The 20,074-nt window shown below is 45.5% G+C and overlaps 1 protein-coding gene across 1 annotated transcript in view; it reads right to left on the bottom strand.

The window, feature by feature from the left end:
- Positions 1 to 483: 483 nt before the first annotated feature.
- Positions 484 to 20,074, bottom strand: part of rims4 (regulating synaptic membrane exocytosis 4) — a gene marked incomplete at its 3' end in the record, with an annotated part of 19,602 nt that continues 11 nt past the window's right edge. Inside the window, exons 1-6 of the mRNA XM_079747874.1 lie at positions 19,950 to 20,074; positions 6,080 to 6,224; positions 3,837 to 3,949; positions 3,209 to 3,310; positions 1,489 to 1,628; positions 484 to 702 (exon numbers count right to left, since the gene is read on the bottom strand). The exon at positions 19,950 to 20,074 is cut by the window's right edge and continues 11 nt beyond it. Of these exons, the coding sequence (XP_079604000.1) occupies positions 484 to 702; positions 1,489 to 1,628; positions 3,209 to 3,310; positions 3,837 to 3,949; positions 6,080 to 6,224; positions 19,950 to 20,046 (816 nt within the window). The 5' untranslated portion in view covers positions 20,047 to 20,074. The remainder of the gene's footprint in view (positions 703 to 1,488; positions 1,629 to 3,208; positions 3,311 to 3,836; positions 3,950 to 6,079; positions 6,225 to 19,949) is intronic.

Genomic DNA, 20,074 nt, shown 5'->3' with positions numbered 1-20,074 from the left:
TGTGTTTCAGGGAGGGAAGCTTTCATTCCATGCATGATTCAGCCCGACAGCTTTTTCTCTTTTTTTACGAACTTTCTTTTACGAAAATCTTAACCAGAGACAAATTAATCTTTCCTTCCAATGCATTAACCATAAAGACCCTTTTGTTGGAGGACGCAAGGATCGTTCGGCCTTGCCCTTGTCTTGATCTCATCTTAAACACCGCTGCCATTCGACGTATCCCCAGTGAGAGATTTGAAACACTAGAAGAAGTTAGTTATTTTCGTTCTCCCTGGCACCCATTTACAATATAATGGTATATGAATGGGAACTACATTTCCAAAGAGTCTCTGAAAATAGTCTTGTGTCAAAACATCAAATACTACATTTCCAGTGAAACTCTTGTCTTGTGTTCAACATCAAAAACTACATTGACCCCATGAGTCTCTAGCATAGTTCTTGTGGTTGATGTCACCTTAAAAAAAACTACATTTCCCATGAGTCTTAGGGGCGGTCGCAGCAGGGCCCAATGGTGCTCTCCAGGGACATCTGGGAGGAGTGCCGCATCAGTGGGCCCATGGCGGGGTCCACCATGGAGGAGGTGGGGAAAAGCTTGTACCATCCAATCACCATGCTGCTCAGGTCAAGCTCCTCCAATAGGATGCGAGCCATGCCCATGAAACACTTACGGTCCATCCGGCCGTAGTTCCCCCAAACAATCAGCTGTCGGAAGAGAAGACAGTGAGGCATACAGACAGTTAGACATACAGACATACAGATAGTTAGACATATAGACATACAGTTAGACATACATACATATGTACATTTAGACATACAGACATATATACAGTGAGACCTAGAGACTTATATAAAGGTAGACATACAGACTTATATAAAGGTAGACATACAGACATAAGAACAGTTAGACATACAGACATACAGATAGTTAGACATACAGACTTATATACAGTTAGTCATACAGACATATATACAGTGAGACCTAGAGACTTATATAAAGGTAGACATACAGACATAAGAACAGTTAGACAAACAGACAGTTAGACATACAGCCAACAAGACAAACAGATATTTAGACATACAGAAAAAAGGACATACTGATACATAGACATACAGACATTAAGACATACAAATATACACAGTTTGAAATACAGACAGTTGACATACAGATATCATCAGATCTCAGACAGGAAGACAAACAGGCAGACAGGGAAGGGGAAAAGATATACAGATGCACAGTCAGTGTGTGTATGTGTGTGTGTGTGTGTGTGTGTGTGTGTTTTTGTGTGAGGATGCCAAGCTTCTTTTGTGTTTGAATACCATCCAGATAACCTCCAGCAGCCACAAAGTAATCAAAACACACCAGGAGCAGAGTCTCTATGTGTGTGTATGTGTTTGTGTCTGTGTGTGTGTGTGTGTGTGTGTGTGTGTGTGTGTGTGTGTGTGTGTGTGTGTGTGTGTGTGTGTGTGTGTGTGTGTATAGATGTGTACCTGGACCACCTTGCCCTGGGGGCTCTCTGAGAAGACCAGCACCTGGTTGTAGAGCGGGTCCAGAGACTTCCTCACACACTTGGTCTTCTTCTTAGCCACACACAGAGCCTTGTCCAACAAGTACACCTTGATGTAGGCCGCTAGAGAGAGAGAGCACCACACACAGAGAGAGAGAGAGAGAGAGAGAGAGAGAGAGAGAGAGAGAGAGCGAGAGAGAGAGCGCAACACATTCAGAGAGCGAGCGCACAACATACAGAGAGAGGGACAGCACCACAGCATGAAGGAGAGGACATGAGGGAAGGAGGAAGGAGATGAGGGGAGAAGAGAGGCGGGTGGAGGAAAGGAAAGAAGAGGTCAGAGGAGGAGCAGAGGGAGGAGAGGAGGGTGAGAGGAGAGGAGTAGAGATGAGAAAAGAGCAGATGAGGAGGTGAGAGGAGGGGAGGAGATAAGAGAGGAGGCGAGATAAGAGATGAACAGGGGGGAATGAGAGGAGGGTTTTTCTTCCTAACGCTCCAAGAAGCCCCGTCATCGTTTTCTATTTATCCTACTTTGCTGGAATTAGATTCTTTGTAGCAAAGCAAAATTAGCCAAAGCCAAACAAGGGCCCAGAGTGCCTCGTCACCAGCGGGTTGTTCATTGCCCGGACACATTAGCTAATTGGACGTTAAGTGTTGGAGCTGCTGCTGAATGTGTGTGTGTGCGCACTGGTCTGGGATCAGTAGGAAAAACACAACAGGTAACACACGCCTGCTCTCTAGCGCAAGGACGCTTTCAAATATTTTGAAACAATCAGACCTAACCACAATAACAAACATATACACATACACACACGCACATGCAGACAGACACGCACATAGAGACACACATACATAGAGACACAATAACATAGAGACTCCCACAGAGAGATTACCACAGAGGCACACACACACAATCACACACACATGCAGGATTTTGGATCCGCACGCAACATTATAATGTGGAAGTCCCATTTCCTGTGTCATTTTTTTTTTGTCATTTTTACCCTGTTAATGTTTATCCCTGTCTCTCTATCCCTGTTATGCATTAGTAATATTTATAAAAGTGAGAAATCTCTCTCTCTCTCTCTCTCTCTCTCTCTCTCTCTCTCTCTCTCTCTCTCTCTCTCTCTCTCTCTCTCTCTCTTTCTCTCTCTCTCTCTCTCTCTCTCTGTTATGATTTATGACCAGGAAACATGAATCCCAGAGAGAGGGCACACTTTTATACTGACTGACAGACAGGTATTCAGGCAGGGAGACAGAAAGAGATAGGTACAGATAGAAAGACAGATATATTCAGGTAGACAGAGGATCATTTACTGATCTTTTGATTTATTGACCTATTAATTAATCGTTGATTGGACTGATTCAGTTATTTATAAATTGTCTATAATTAGATATTTGATTAATTTATGGTAAATGGTCTGTGTCTTATATAGCACATTTTTGTTACCAGAGGCCACCCAAAGCGCTTTACAATCACATTTAAACACCGACGGCGGCTTCAGCCAGCTCGTCGGGATCAGTTAGGGTTAGGTGCCTTGCTCAGGGACACCTCAACACTCAAGCTAGGAGGAGCCGGGGATCGAACCAGCAGCCTTGCGGTGACCAGCCAACCCGCTCCACCCTCTGAGCTAATGCCGCCCCCATGTGGTTTAATAGGTTGGAATCCGGCCTTGATTGGTTGGTTGGTTAACTGATGATACCTGGGGGCCCCTTGGATCCAGGTTTCATGCTGAGGCCCCGAGCCTGGACCACCTCCACCTCCAGACCCCCGTTCCTCTCCGTCAGCCCGATCTCCACGTCTCCTGCAGCAAAACAAACGCACCTTCACAGTATATATCCCCTGAGATAAAACAAACGCACCTTCACAGTATATATCCCCAGAGATAAAACAAACGCACCTTCACAGTATATATCCCCTGGCTAAAACAAACTCACCTTCACAGTATATATCCCCTGGCTAAAACAAACAAAACTTCACAGTATGTATCCCCTGAAATAAAAAAAAAGACACCTTTACAATACCTGGAACAAAACAGAAGCACCTGTATACTTCAGCAAATTAAATACAATAATTAAAGGTGCATTTGTTTTAGCCCTTTGGCTTATATAGTAGTAATATGTAATAACAAATCCATCAAGGTCACCCGACACAAAACCAACACACTTATATGGGTCCCCTGGAGCAAAGGACTCTCCCACTCTTCACCTCTCTCAGTCAGATTTTCCTCCTGCTCTCTCTCTCTCTCTCTCTCTCTCTCTCTCTCGCTCTCTCACTCTCTCGCTCTCTCTGTCTCTTTATCTCTGAGATGGTAAATCATGCTCGCTCACCCATGGATGTGGTGGCCAGGGTCTGTCTTCCTACGAACTGGGCGGGGCCCATCCCATCCAGGAAGTCACTGAACTGGGTGTCCGAAGCCAGGCACATCCCACTGTAGTTCAGACTGTGGGCGGGACAAAAACAATGTCAAACACTCCCAGATTTCAAGTAATCCATCCCAAAATCCCAACCGGCCCCCCGAGAAGGACAAGCCGCACTATTTTCTTGGTGGGGAGGGGAGGTTATAGAGAATAGGATAACGTAACATACGTTAAATGTAATACAATTGAGAAGAAAGAAAGAGAGCGAGAGAAAGTATTATTATAATAATTATAATAATAAATAAAAATCATTAATAACATAAGAGTTTGTTGTTTTTGTTTGTGGTGGTGTGATCACATACTACATGTCTGTAAATGTGTGTATGAGTGTGTGTATGTGGTCATGCCTTGCTCCGTCCATAAAAATGGACAGATTAACCCTGTGGTCATCTATCATTACAAGGGCTCCAGTGAGTGCGTCTACCATGTGACTACCAGTGCTTCGGTGGCCCATCCCAGGACACCCCTATCCCAGCTCCGCCTATTTCCGCATAGGACCCCCGTCTCTGACAGTGTGTTATGCCTACTGTACTATCTCACTCTCTCTCCTAATGGACTGTTACTGTCTCTCTCTCTTAATGGTCTGTTACCGTCTGTCACCCTGTCTAATGGTGTGCTACTAATGGCTGTTGGGATGTCCTTCCTGTCACCAGATTGTCCTCCTGCGCTCTCTCTCTCTCTCTCTCTCTCTCTCTCTCTCTCTCTCTCCCTCTATCTATCTATCTATCTATCTCTCTCTCTCTCTCTCTCTCTCTCTCTCTCTCTCTCTCTCTCTCTCTCTCTCTCTCTCTCTCAATCATTCTGAATGTTCCCATCACCTCTTCTGTCTTCTCCGGCCGTCTTGCCCTCCTATCCTATCATCTACTCTATCCCTTTTCTTTCCCTCTACTCCTCTAATACTCCCCTCCACTGCTCCTCTCCTACTCTACTCCTCTCCTCCTCCTCTACTCTCCTCCTCTTCTACCCTACTCCTTTTCTACTCTTCTCCTCTCCCCTTCTATTCTCCTTTCCTGTGCTCTAATTATATAGTGCTCCAGCCGCATGCTTCTCTTGGGATATAGCTCTCTCTCTCTCTCTCTCTCTCTCTCTCTCTCTCTCTCACTCTCTCTCTCTCACTCTCACTCTCACTCTCACTCTCTCTCTCTCTCTCTCTCACTCTCTCTCTCTCTCTTCCAGAGTACGACCTCTCTGTCAGTCACTCCATTGCACTCTAGTCCCCCTTCTCCGCCCTACATTCTCTGTCCTCCAGCCTCCTCTTCCTCTCCACTCTCTCCCTCCCCCTTCCTCTCTCCCTCCCTCCCCCTCTCCATCCCTTCCCTCCCTCCCTCCCCCTCCTCATTTCCTCCTCCCTCTCCCTTTCCAGGTATTCCTCACCCCTCCTCTTCACTCCCTCCGTCTCTCTCTCTCCCCTTCTCTCACCCTTCACTCCCTTCCTCTCATTACTCTCCTGTGACATTCCCTCGTCATGGTGACCTTCATTCGACCAATCACAGAAGAGTGCCTAATTTAAATTATACGGATGTGAGATGGCATCATCTTTAATACACACACACACACACACACACACACACACACACACACTGTTCTGATAAATACTGGCAACATCCTTTCCTAGTCGCTTAACATTTGCATTCCTACAATAGGCATTGGTCTATGTTATATGCATGCTAATATTATATATATATCCACAACTTATTCACATCGTAGATTGATGCGTTTTATTATCGACTACCTCCTTTCGATCCCTTGATGTTTACGGTTGTGTAGGTTGTTTAGTTTTAGTTTGTGTTCACCATGATTATGATGACCCATGTTTACCCTTGTAGACAGGGTAAACAGACCGGCGTGCACTCCTGTACTCACATGCATTTTTTGTGCATGCTGTGCTTGTGTGTCACAGATGTGAACACAGCTGGGGCTTATGAAATATGACTGCATGATGCACACACAATGAAACACACATTCAATCTTTCTCCTTGTTTCCAACCACAATACTTACTTCGCTGAGTTAAACAAAGGTTTATAAATGATGTATCCTTCCTAAATAAATACATGCATCTCTCTCTCTCTCTCTCTCTCTCTCTCTCTCTCTCTCTCTCTCTCTCTCTCGCTCTCTCTCTGACTCTTTGAGGTGACAGTGGTTGGCTACTCACTTGCCCTCGGAGCCGTAGCTGTTCATGCTGTCCTCAATGGACTCGTGGCTGGCCTGGCGCAGGGTGCGGCTTGGCATCTCCACCGCCAGGCCAGTCTCCGTGCTCCGCTGGATCCCCCCCTTCAGCCGCCGGCCCTCGGTATCCACTGGGGAGGAGAGGAGGGGAGGGGAGAGGAGAGGGGAGGAGAGGGGAGGAGAGGTGGAGAGGTGGAGAGGTGGAGAGGAATGAGAGGAGAGGGGTTAGAGAGCAGAGAGGAGGAGAAGGAGGAGGAGAGGAGAGGAGAGGTGGAGGGGAACGAGAGGGGAGGAGAGCAGAGCCAAGGGAGGAGGAGAGGGGTAAAGAGGTGCAGAGTGGAGGAGAGGGGAAGAGGAGAAAAAGGGAGGGTAGTGGGGGAGAAGAAGCAAGGGAAGATGAGAGGAGACGGGTGGAGGAGAGGAGAGAATAAGTGTAGTGGAGTGGAGGAGGAGAGGAACAAGAGGATAGGAGAGGAGTGGAGAAAATAAAATAAAAGGATGAGAGCAGAATAAAGGATGGTTAAATATAGGGGTAGGGGGGAGACAGAGAGTTAAAAGGATTAAAGGAGAAAGGGTAGAGGTAGTGATAGAATAAGAGGGGGATGGAAAGAGAGAGGGAAAGAGAGCAAGAGAGACAGAAAGAGAGAGTATGATTAAAACGTCTTCAGAATTTTTTAATCAGGCCCACATTCAGACGCAGCACTCTGAGTTATGTCCCATCAACAGCCGAAATCACATGATCAACGGTAAGTATATCAAAACATGACGTCCGTAAGCAACAGAACGTTAGATCCATCGACTGTGAGTGGTACCATGTGGGGAGAGGGATGAAGGGGCGACAGGAAGATCTGGAGGGCAGCATTCTTCAAATAGACGGCGACGCCCCCCTTATTTGATTCTCCATCTTAACGTGTCCTATCATGTCACACACACACACAGACAAACACACACACACACACACACACACACACACACACACACACACACACACACACATGTCCAGACACATGTGTGCATACACTGGCACACACCCAGACAAACCAACACACACACACAAACACACACGCGCACGCACCGCACTCTCCCTGTGATGGAGTGAGTTCTGAGCAGTGACCCAGAACAGATCTATTTCCAGGTCTCCACAGGGACTGGGACGAGGGGCCGGATCTGGGTTGAGGCTTCCAACCAATGGAGGACATTATTCCTCTATTATTCCTCCCTCTCTCTTGTCCCTCTTTCACGCTCCTCCCTCCCTCTCCCTTTCTCCTCTCTTGCTCTATCTTCCCCTCTCTCTCGTCCCTCACTCCCTCCCTCCCTACATCTTTCATCTGGCCCTCCTCCCTCATTCTCTCCCCCAGGCCTTCCCTCCATGTTTTAGAAGAGGCCCATCATGGAGGCCCAGAGCATGGTGGGTAGGGTCAGGACGCAATCCCGAGCCCAGACCGAGGATCGCTATGTGGTCACAAGACCTACATCCCATGCTGTACCTTCCTTTGTCTTCCCATCCCTCACTGTCCTCTCTCCCTCCCTCCTCCTCCTCCTCCTCCTCCTCCCTTACCCTCCCATTCACTGTGTGTTGGTTTGTTGCTGTTGTGATTGTCTGGGTTTGTGTATTTGTGGTTCTGAATGGTCTCTCATCTTGTCTCACATCTGTCTCCTTGGAGCTTGATAACAGTGAGTTTGACACCAGCAACCAACATTGTCACCCATAAGCGGCTTGGATCATGGATGCTGTTACTAAGGAGACAGCATCCTTCTGTCCTACGGAATGTTAAGAGCTTCATAACCAGGTAATCCATCACTCTCACAACCGTGTGTGTGCATGTCTGTGTGTGTGTACTTGGGTTTGAAGTAGGCCCAAATGTCCCAACTGGGATTAACAAAGTTTGTCCTTGATTAACTTTATCAATATTTTATCTTACTATATATTACTTTTGTCTTAATTTATCTTAACTTTTATTTTCTTATTTTAACTTTACTATCTTGATGTAACCTTTATCTTACCATATTTTATATAGCTGTAAATGCTCCTTCAGAGGCCATTAGTTTGGTTTGTGCATGACTGCTCACCAGCGCCCCCTTGGGTAATCCAAGCCAGAGCGTATATTGATACATGGTGAACAATGTAGCTAACCTAGCGTAGCGATCACTCAGAAGCATTGATCAGGTGTTCAGCAGACACCCCACTGCTTCATTCACATCATTGATCGCCCGGTGATGTCATAAAACTCTTAATTCATCACCGCTTGATTAACAACCAATAACCTCATTAGGTCCAGTAGGTCTCCACACACACACACGCACACACACACACAAAGGCGCACACACACACACACACACACACAAACACACACACACACACACACACACACAAACACACACACACACAGATTGCATTGATTGGTGGTTGCCTCTCTGCTCCCAGGTGTGTTCATCAGCTCAGACAGGACTGAATGGGTTGCGAACCTGATTAGGATTCACAGAGCAGGACTGAGAACCATCACACAGCCCAGTTAGTTTGCCTATGTACCATTTGCACGCTTTCATCCACAGTGGAGTAAGATACATGTCATTGGGCACAGGATAGGGCTAGGGGGCATCTTTCCTAAAGACTACACCAGGATGTGGTCATTGAGGATTGGATCGTGGATCGCAGAGAATCCACCATAAAGAAACAAGATTGGTTTGCCTGGAGCCTTGAAACCTTGAGTGCAGCAACAACAAAGCATGGCTATGGCGCATTAGGAAATGTTGCATTTTGGGTATTGTTCTATTTGGAAAGATAATAACATCAAATATGAGCAGATAAGATAGCACCTAATCCCTGGATAGAGAAGGAGAGGAGAAGAGAAGACGGGATGGAAAGAGGAGGAGGGAAGAGGAGGCGAGGCGAGAAGACATTGTTCATCTCAAGAGGGGGATTTAGAGTAAGCTCTTTGATTCATCGCAGGGTTGTTGGAGGTTATGGCTGGTTTGAAACCTCTCTGGTCCTCCGATGTCACACATGATGCACCCGTCTTACATCAGTCTAACTGCCTATACATCCCCACCTATGGCCCACACTGTGGAGATAAACAGGCAGTTACCCCATGTGAGCCCTTTATGAGGGCTCATTCAACGGACACAGCCTCAGGTGATCATTAGTTGCAGCGACGCCCGGACCGTGTCCTCACCACTCTCCATCACCACCTTGTGAGGACTACGCCCTTGTCCTCACAAGGTGGTGCTGATCAGGAAGGGGTGTGTGTGTGAGCCCTCATAATGGTCTCATAATGGGGTCAAACCGACACCGCCGTCTGAACATCACATGCTTATGGGGATGCTGTCTGGGTCCTCACGAGGTCACCCCTAAGATACGAGGAGAATTTAGCTTTATTAACTGAGCGATGAGTATAAATAGACCCAGAGATCTGGGCCTAGCAGAAACCGGGTCCATAATAACAGAAAATACTGTGCAGCATATTACTAATTATGTTAGTTGAAACTAATGAAACGGTACGTATGAAATGTCCTATGTATGTCAGGACGTTAAATAGCTCTCTGCATGTAATCAAACTCATGCAGCCGGAGCGAGCGATTACAGAGTGACAGAAAGCAAAATAAAAGATTTGAAACACAAGCGCACATATTTGAGCATTGTAATGTGGACTAGTTCATCAAAAAGGCCTTGGCTTATCATGTATTCACAAAGACGTCTTTATTGAAACAAGACTTCTTACCATGGCTGTTACAAGAACAATGATCCAAAATGGAGGTTGTCTCTTTGTTTAGAGTTGAGCTGTAGCTGTTGAAATTGTTCATCAAAGCACACCAGAATCCGACCATTTCACAGCCGGTTGTACTTCAGATGTTCATTGTATTAGCCAAGCATTAGCCTAGCATTAGCCTAGCATTAGTCTAGCATTAGTCTAGCATTAGCCAAGTGCTGACGATCTACATTTCACAAACGGTCTGGTGGTCATTCTGATTAGAAACGACAGCAGCATCAGCAACGCAGTTAAAACAATTCCTGTATGTGACTATAAAGACCAAAAAAATCAATGAATGTATTCTGTTACATAAGATGATAATGTTTGCTAAAAAAATCTGCATTCCGCAAATTATTGGTTGGTAAAGTTCCTTACTAAATGTACTGAATGTGTGGATACAGAGTGTATATTAAGAAAAATATCCTAAATTGGAGGGAAACTGCTTTAATTGGACAAAAAATGTATTACCTGAATTTAGAAATAAAACAATCAATCCTTCCAATATGGCAAAACCAACAGCAGTGCAGTACAGCAGTGCAGGACAGTAGTACTTACTCAGTATTTAAACATGATTGTAAACACTGCACATCTTGCCAGATGGGACATTATGCAGAAGGTGTTACAAGCTGTGAAGCGCTTCTTCTGCTGTATCTGCTGTTTCAGCTCCGACTGTTCAGGGCTCTACAATATCCATTAGTGCCTCCCCCCCATACATTCTGACAGAAATATCTCATTGCTTCTACTGTTGCATACACTAGCGCATTCATTTAATCACCACTGCAGCAAACACAACCCTTTCCATCCAATGTGGGAACCAATCATTTTTGAGGTCCAAAAGCTGGAGAAACTGGGGTACTCATTGCTGTTGTTTTGACTTTGTGTGAAAGCAAGGAGTCACGTGCTTTTTGTTTGCGTCATAAATTATTAACATAATTGGGCCATGAAGCCTTTGAAGTGTGTTTACATGTGTTCCGGTGTTATGTCATAGTTCCACAAGACAATCAAGTAGAGCTACGCTGATTCAAGTTTATATCATCATTATTCCAAGTTTTGTAACCAACCTTATTATTTTAGCAGCCTTTAACATACCATAGTCCTTTTGTATCCGTTGGGTGGATTCAATAAGTATATTTTGAGAGAGCTTCCGCTGCAAGAAGGAATAATAAAAAGCAACATTTGTATTGTTATTGAAATTAACTTTTGTCATTTGGAATCAATGTGCCTCCGTCAGCAAGCAGTTTGTGGTAAACATAAGAGTGAACCGAACCACAAGTACTTTACAAAACGTCTTGCCAAAAGGTCTGAAGTGCTACATTGCCATATTTTATATTCTTGGCAGGCACGTTCAGGCAAAATGCTCTCAGGTCAAATAAAGTGATTTTGACAAATGATATTAGTAATGGATGGTTTCGTGAAGCTTCTGTGTTGTGATGATTGCTTGAACACTTAAAGGACACTGTCCTTTAAGACAGAAATAAAAAGCGTTAACACCATTGCTGGAAGTTTTCACACATCTCCCCCACTCTTCTCATAGAACACAAAACCGACGTCAGCACCGGCACAAATACCTAGCCAAACTACTGTAGCCGTGCTGGTTATTCAGAGACCCCCCTGTAAAATCATGATTTAGTCGCAGTTCCTTGTTAGTTGCATAAAATTACCTGTCAATCTTATTCACACATCAATCCCAGCTCACAGCGTTGAAACAAAGGTTCATTTTGAGATAATATCAATGATATGTAGAGGACTATAAACAGCTAGGTACATCAAAAGGTGTTGGGTTCTGTACTGAGCATTGGGTTTCCTGTATCCAGAGCAACTTACAGTGGTAAGTTGCCCGCCATGCAGGACTCATAAACTTCCAGTGTCAGGGAACAGCACTGTAGACCCATCATACTCTGGACACAACCCGTTATAACTTCTCCCCTCTGGTAGGCGCTTCAGAGCATATAGAGCATGTGGGCAAAATCCACCAGACCCAAGCACAGCATCTTCCTGCAGGCCGGTCCTTCTGACTCACTTTAATGAGTCATACACTGCAAGTCACAGTCCTGATGCAATGAACCTGTAACACTAAACCTCTACCGTACCTACTCCATCTAAACGATAAGTTTGTAGTTTACATTTTTTTAGCACATAAAAAGTAATAAAGTAAGCTGTCAATCATTCCATATTTTTTCCAGCATCTGTGCACTCTGCGCAATTGTAACAAACTTCACTGTTTTATATATATGTACATACACCTTTGTAGCATATTTCCCTTGCTGCGTGCCTACCAGGTGGCTTTGCTTGGCTCCCCCGACACCAGGACCACAGATTGATTCAGCAATATTACGAACAGCGCAGGTGCTCCATGCTGCCCTGCCAGAGCTCTCCTTGGCTGTGTGGGGTGATGGGTGCTTTATCTTGTGTGCATTGATTGCACAATGCACCACAGGTATACAGCCTCACCCAGCGCCAGAGTCTAATCAGTCAGACTAAAGCCAGGTAAGGCTGTTTAAACCAGCCTCAACCACACACACACACACACACATACACACACACGCACACACACACACGCACACACACACACACACACACACACACACACACACACACACACACACACACACACACACACACACACACACACACACAAACACACACACACACTCTACCTAATCAGTCTGACTAAAGCCATGTAAGGCTGTTTAAACCAGCCTTCAACCACACACACACACACACACACACACTCCACCTAATCAGTCTGACTAAAGCCATGTAAGGCTGTTTAAACCTCCCTTCAACCAAACACACTCTCCACAACCATATACCTTATATATATACATCTTTGTAACATATTTCTATCTGTACATAATAGATTGATGTTAATGCTTTCCTTTGTTTAGCTTTGTGGTCCTTGTTTTAGCTGTATGTATATTCTTTGGAGTCAAAAACTGGAGTCAAATTCCTTCTCTGTGTACACAAACTTGGCCAGTAAAGCCGAAGACTACGTCATTAAGGAGCAGGTAGGGATTAGGTCATCCTGCTCTAGGATGCCTACAGGTAGACGTGGTGGTGTACTATTGAGGTGGAGCAATTAATCTACACATCCACAGCTGTTAGTCACACAAAGCATGCACACACACACACACACACACACTGCTAATGTTTGTACATGAAGGTCACAGACCCCCACTTACAGCAACCTTCAAAAGAAGAACCGAGAACAGAGGAAGCGAGGACAAGGAGTATAGAGGAGAAGAAAGGAGTTGAGGAGAGTAGAGGAGAGAAGAGATGAAGAAAATGTGAGATAATAGGAGAGGAAAAGAAGAATGTCCGTGGCCGAGAAAAATAAAAGGATGATGGACTGGATGTTTGTTTTTCTGTGTTTTCTGCAGATGGAGGGGAAGAATGGAACTGAGAAGATGGATTCAAACGAAAGAGATCAAGACAAATAAACACAGATGAAACGCGAGAGCGAGGCGACGGAAAAGGCGTGAGGGTGAAGCAATTCTCCCTTGTCCCTTAATGCGATGCCTTCATCTGCAACGTGCTCCCGTGTTATGTGACAGTCTCTGCCGAGAGGCGGCCGGGGTTTCGCTCAAGGAGAGGTGCTAAAGCACATTAACACATGAACACAGAACAGAAACCCCCTTCAATCAAACTCTGTGCCCACAATAGCAGTGGGTTCTGATTTGCCCGAGAGGAGTCAGAGACTGGCGTTTAGGAGGGATTATGTCTATCTGTGGACGTCTTAGAGACACTTCCTCAGGCAGACGAGAGCGCCCGTCTCCTCTTCTGGTCATAACACCTCGTCTCTAGGAGGAGTTGAGACTCCTAAACTCATATATATTTTCACTGTTTCTCAAATTGTCTTCCTGCCCTTGGCTCTTGTCCGGACTTTGAACTGTACTAGTGGAGGAAGGTTTACAGTCCACCGTAACATTGGTAGTACTGATACACCAGGAAACTCGTGGTTCATGGTTCATCCTTGGTCAGAACAGGACAGAGAGAAGCTGGGTTTTCAGCATCAGGAGGAACCGGTAACAGTGTAGTGAGAGACCCACAAGGCAAACAGACTAATCATACAGCATTTTTCCTACCACCGCGGCCACTTCATGTCAGCCACTCAAGTAATGTCTGCCACTCAAGTAGTGTCCTTAAATTCCCACATTCCCTCACACATTCACTTAAACTCACACACACATTCACTGAGTCACAGACACACATCACAAACACACATTCACTCACACACACATTAACATTCAATCACACACACATGTTCAACCACAGACAGCTGTGTCAACCATGCCAGCCAACCACCAACTCTTCAGGGGCATTGCACTGCTCAGGTACCCTTAACCAGAAGGGGAACCTTCCTGTTCCCTTTGCACACTGCTCTCCAACTCTCTTGATAAACTAATACAATACGTCCAATTGGAAGATCAGATATGTGCCGCTTTTTTTATTAGAAGACCTTGACTGAGGTCGGATAGTCCAGAAAGTTCAGTCTTATGACTATTCCTAACCTCTTTTCATTGACCTCCACAGAAAACGTTATGAGGTGAAGGAAAGATGTGACGGAGCATTCATAAAGACTTTCAGAACATGGTAGTTTCTGCCGTGGTGAAACTACCATGTTCTGAAGATGGACTTCTAAAAGGGCATCTTAAGATGTTTTCCACCTGCGTTCTAAACGTGCTGTTTCACACAGGCTATAAAAATGTGGTCAACCCGGTCAAATTTATACTTTATTACCAAGGTTGGAATTTAACTTAAAAAGAATATAGTCATAAAAAGGAAATAAAAGTTGTCACATTGATAATGGTTGCTCGAGCTCACACTCCGGTACAATCCGATCATTCTTTTTCACGAATGGACAAATGGTGCGTTGTTTTAAATATTTCTGCTGAAAGGAATTTTGGGACGGCATTAGCTCCTTTCCTTTCTTAAAGGAGGGTCCAGTGTGCCCTTCACTAAAGGAGATAAGAAAGGAAGCATTGAAACACCTTCCTTAGCATTAAAATAATTCAAACCACTCTAATCATGGCTGCCACTTAAACACTTCTGGGTCCTTTAGTCATTTAGGAAGCATCTTAAGCAAAAAATTAATAAATAAATAAATAAAGACCAGCCGACTGCAGCAAATATGGAGATACAGGTAAAGACACTAGTGTGGAGCCATTCGGTGGAGCAACAAGCCGATCTGGCGGGGATCAACAAGCAAGGGTCTAATAAACCCAGTGCTTGATTACAGATGGGAAACAGCTGGGGATAATTAGGAGCAGTGGAGACAACAGGAGGGAGAGAGAGAGAGAGAGAGAGAGAGAGAGAGAGAGAGAGAGAGAGAGAGAGAGAGAGAGAGAAAAAAAACCTGTACCGGATAACTGAGGGAATGGGGAAATGGCGAAACCGGGTTGGATTACAGCTGGATGAGAGCTGGTACATGATTCCCTATGCGGTGTCGGTTTAAAGGCATGCATGTTAGTGTGTAAATGAGCTATAGTGCTGTACTGGGGCTGACATTTACCCAGAAGCCCCTGCATCTGCAAGCCCTCTGGAGAAATGCTCACTCTCGTCTCCAGGGACCCTTCTGCTGTTTTCCCTCTCAAACTCCTCCATCCCTCCCTTAATGATCTGCCCGGCTTTGTATCTTTCCTTCCTTCTCTCCTACCTCCCGTCCATGCATTGCGTTGTGTTTGTGTTTAAATCAAAGGACATTCTCTTACCGATCATCCCTACAGGGTGAATGAGATAGTGATTTATACGGACCATTAACTGCTTTTGCGTAACGTAACAAATAGATTCCTGCTGTCCTCTGTAAGTCACCACACCTCTCCCCTCTTCCCTTCTTGTCTCTCCTCTCTCTTCTCTTCTCCCTCAACCAAACCTTTTCTCTCTTATTACCACTCCTTGCCTCTTCTCTTTTCCTCACCTCTCCTCTCCTCCCTCTCTCTACCTCTCCTCACCTCCTCTCTCTACCTCTCCCTCCTCTCCTCTTTACCCCTGCTCCCTTTTTCAAAGCTCTCCTCCCCCACTCTCTCCCACCTCTCCTCTCCCCCTCTTTATGCCTCTCCTCCCTCTCTGTCATCCACCTCTATCTACCTCTCCTCCCCTCTCCCTCCCTCCTCTTCTCCTCTTGGTAAAAACCTTTCATGGCAGTTTTTTCTTCATCTGCAACTTTTCTGGGTCGCCGTCTCTCTTCAGAGGCATTATGTAGTGTTCCGCTATTCCCTTCCCTTCCCTTTCTCTCCTAATGTCTCCTATCCTCTGCTCTCATTTCCTTTCCTGTGCCCTTCTCCCCAATCATCTCATTTTCTCCCTTCTCCACTCCTCTCCTCTCTTTCCTCCTCTCCTCTCCTTTGCTTTCTCCTCTCCTCCGTTCTCCTCCCTCCTCGCCTCTTCTCCTGCGCTCTCCTCTCCTCCTCTTCACATCACCTGTTTTGAGCTTCATCCCCTCTCACCATCCATTTTCTCCTCTCCTCCTCTCCTCCTCTCTATCCTCCCTCTCCTCTCCTCCTCTCTGCTCTCCTAGTGACCATATATTTCACCACAGAGGTTATCATCATCAGAATGTCCTCAATGTTTTGCTTAATGTCCTGAAAGGCTCCCATAGTTAAATCACCAATGTATCTCTTCCACATAGTATATTGAGTTTTCTTAACTTGTCACTGCTCATGTGTAGCTTTGTAAGATGGTTATTTTTGTGTTGCATATCATTTTCTTTACAGCTGATGGGGATCCCTTTACTGTAATAAAATTAAATGTATCTTCTATGTAATAGTTGTCTGTCTTGGCCCGGGTGCTTTTGGACCTCTGCTGGTTTAAATAAAGGTTACACAAATGACATAAAAGGGATGAGTCCACTAATTGGGGAGATGGAATAAGACTTCTCCAGGTAGCTTGTCTCATGCCTCTCTCTCTCTCTCTCTCTCTCTCTCTCTCTCTCTCTCTCTCTCTCTCTCTCTCTCTCTCTCTCTCTCCCTCTCCCTCTCCCTCTCTCTCTCTCTCTCTCTTATAAACTGCTCTATGTAGTACAGAGGAGATGGGGCAGCTTGCTAAAAAGTGTTACATGTCATATTGAGGATATCATGCAGCTTGCTATAAACTGCCCCATGTAATACAGAGGAGAAAGAGCAGCTTGATAAATAGTGCTCCATGTAATGCAGAGGAGAGCCAGCAGCTTGCTAAATACTGCTCCAAATAATACAGAGGCGAGCCAGCAACTCACTAAATAGTGCTCTGTGTCGGCATGAGGAGAAGGTCTACCATGTGGCAGCAGTAAATATTTCCTCATAATGCAGTAAGAACACAGGTCAAAAATCGTATCCTAACCCATTATCATACTATCTATAACCTCGAATACAACAGCGATTTACTGAAGAAAAGAGCAAGAGACAAAGAGAGCAAAGAGAATGTCAGAGAGAGTCAGAGAGAGAGAGAGAGAGAGAGAGAGAGAGGGAGAGAGAGAGAGAATGTGAGAGAGAGGGAGAGACAGACATAGAGAGATTGAGAGAGAAAGAGAGTGAGAGAGAAGACAAGGAAGGAGAGAAGAGGCTCTTTCCCCGGGCAACTGATAGATTAACCTGCAATCAGGAACCCATTTAACTGCAGTTAGAAACAATCACCTGCTGTATTGCCATATAATTTGACTAGCTAACCCTGCTGGAACCACACACACACACACACACACACACACACACACACAAAGATTCCAAAGCGCACACACACACACACACACACACACACAGAAACCCCAAGGAAATGTGCAGACTAATTACAAAAAGTGTGTGTTTGCATGGGAGTTTGTGTGTGTGTGTGTGTGTGTGTGTGTGTGTTAGTACCTGCACTGTACCACTAATCCCTTTCATGGCTAACCACTAGACTCCATCTGATACTGGTCTTCAAACTATAATCTCATGGACATTTGGTTAAATCCAATCGGAGGTCAGAGAGGTCAGTGTTTAATCCAATCAGAGACCAGATAGGTCAGTAGAGTCCACAGGTAAGCAGGTCAGACGAATTGATGACATCATCCCATGCTCTGCCAGATGAAAGAGTTGATCCTGCAACCAATCACATTAGGGCATTGACACTATACCACAAACACACACACACACGCACACATCATACAGAATATGCACAAACGCAAACACACATCATACAGAATAGACACACACATACACTCAAACTCCATCACTACCACACGCTCACACACACAAACACACTGAAACCGACACGACACATACACACACGCAAACACAAAGATGACTTCCAAAGCATGATCGTGTAAGACACACACTTACTGACAGGAATGCACAGGACAGATACCAGAATTGTGAACATCCTGAATTTATCTTGCACTTTATATACAACAAGCCAAGATTATCAAATGTGCATCCATCCGCATTACTGAAGTTAGGAAATGTTACACGTTATCATATAAGATAGCATAAGCAGAACGTCAGCGATATGAGCTCAAAATGCTAGCCAAACACTTTCAAAACGTTATCAGAACGATTACAAAATGCGAGCGTAATGCTATCAAAATGCCAGCCTAAAGCCACCAAAATGCTAGCGTAATGCTATCAAAATGCCAGCAGAGCGCTAGAAAAGGAAAGGGAGATACGGTAGGCCTGAGTGCATGCACGCAGGTTGTGGCGTACGTAGCTGAAATGAATTGCCTTTCCATTCATTATAAACCCTGCTGCCAATGTAATTACTAACACTCTGACATGATTGCACACTTTCAATCACACAAACACACACACACACACACACGCACGCAAACACACACAGACACACACACACACACACACACACACACAAATACACACACACACACACACAAAAACACATAGCCACGTCAGAACAATCGCAGGTGTGTCTTGAGAAAAAAAACGTTTTGGACTTCATTTGCTAAGAGGGTCAGAGATAGTGTTTAAAAACCCAGCTGTTCTGGGTTCGATCCCAAATTCCCACAGCATAACCTGTTGCCATGCTTTCTGGCATCTCTGAATGATGACATCTTTATGAGTAACCAAGTGAAAGCAAATTCACTCACACCTCAAGACCAGGGAGCAGAGGAGAAAGAGAGACGAGAGGAGATTGAAGACCAGAAGAAACCAGAGAATACAAAGACCAGAAGAGACAAGAGGAGGGCAGAAACCAGAGGAGTCCAGAGACTAGAGACCAAAGGAGACTTGAAGAGACCAGATCATAGACTAGAGACCAAAGGGGACCTGAGACCAGAGTCCCCCAGAGACTAGAGACCAGAGGAGACCAGAAACCAGAGGAATTCAGAGACTAAAGACATGAAAAGACCAGAGGAGACCTTAGTAGGCAAGAGACCATAAGAGACCAGACCAGAGAGGAGAGACCAGAGTCCCCAAGGGACTAGAGACCATATGAGACGAGAGAACACATGAGTAGACCAGAGACTAGAATAGACCATACCAGAGACTAGAGACCTGATGAGACTAGAATAGACCATACCAGAGAGTAGAGACCTGATGAGACTAGAATAGACCATACCAGAGAGTAGAGACCAGAGGAGACCTGATGGGACTTGAAGAGACCCTACCAGAGACTACAGACCAGAGGGAAGAGAGGCCAGAGGAGACAAGAGACGTGAGCAACAAGAGGCCAGGGAGACCAGAGACCTCAGGAACACAGAGAGACAAGAGAGACCAGAGGAGAGAGAGAAACCAGAAGAGAGAGAGGTCTCTAACCCCAGCTGTCGCCCAGAGCAGATCAATGAAGCCTTCACACTCACTTTCGCTAAATCCTACTGGACACACACGCTAACACACGCCTTCTTACGTCTCAATCAGTAGCGGCACACATGTGTGCTCGTGTTCTCTTTGATGTTTGTGCGTATACACTCATGCTTGCGCACCTACATTTGTATGGACAACGGCATCTGTTTGTCCATCTCTGTGTGTATGTTTGTGTGTGTGTGTGTGTGTGTGTGTGTGTGTGCATGTGTGCATGCGTGCCTGTGCATTTGTGTGAGTTTGCGTGTGTGCACGTGCATGCACGTGTGTGTGCGTGCGTACATGCGGGGGGGGAGGGGGCGCATGTGCGTGCGTACGGGTGTGTGTGTGTGTGTGTGCGTGCGCTCACCTCCGTCGTCCTCGTCAAAGGAGTTCATGCAGGGGAAGTAGATGGCGAGCGCCTCGAAGGAGGCGGAGAGGCTGATGCGGCTCTGGGAGCGCTCCATGTACAGCCCGGCGCCCGGGGGCGGGCCC

Source organism: Pollachius pollachius (genome assembly GCF_949987615.1).
Source record: "Pollachius pollachius genome assembly, chromosome: 12".
Lineage (NCBI taxonomy): Eukaryota > Metazoa > Chordata > Actinopteri > Gadiformes > Gadidae > Pollachius > Pollachius pollachius.
The sequence above is the reverse complement of the archived record's forward strand: the minus strand, read 5'-3'. Positions and strand labels throughout refer to the sequence as shown.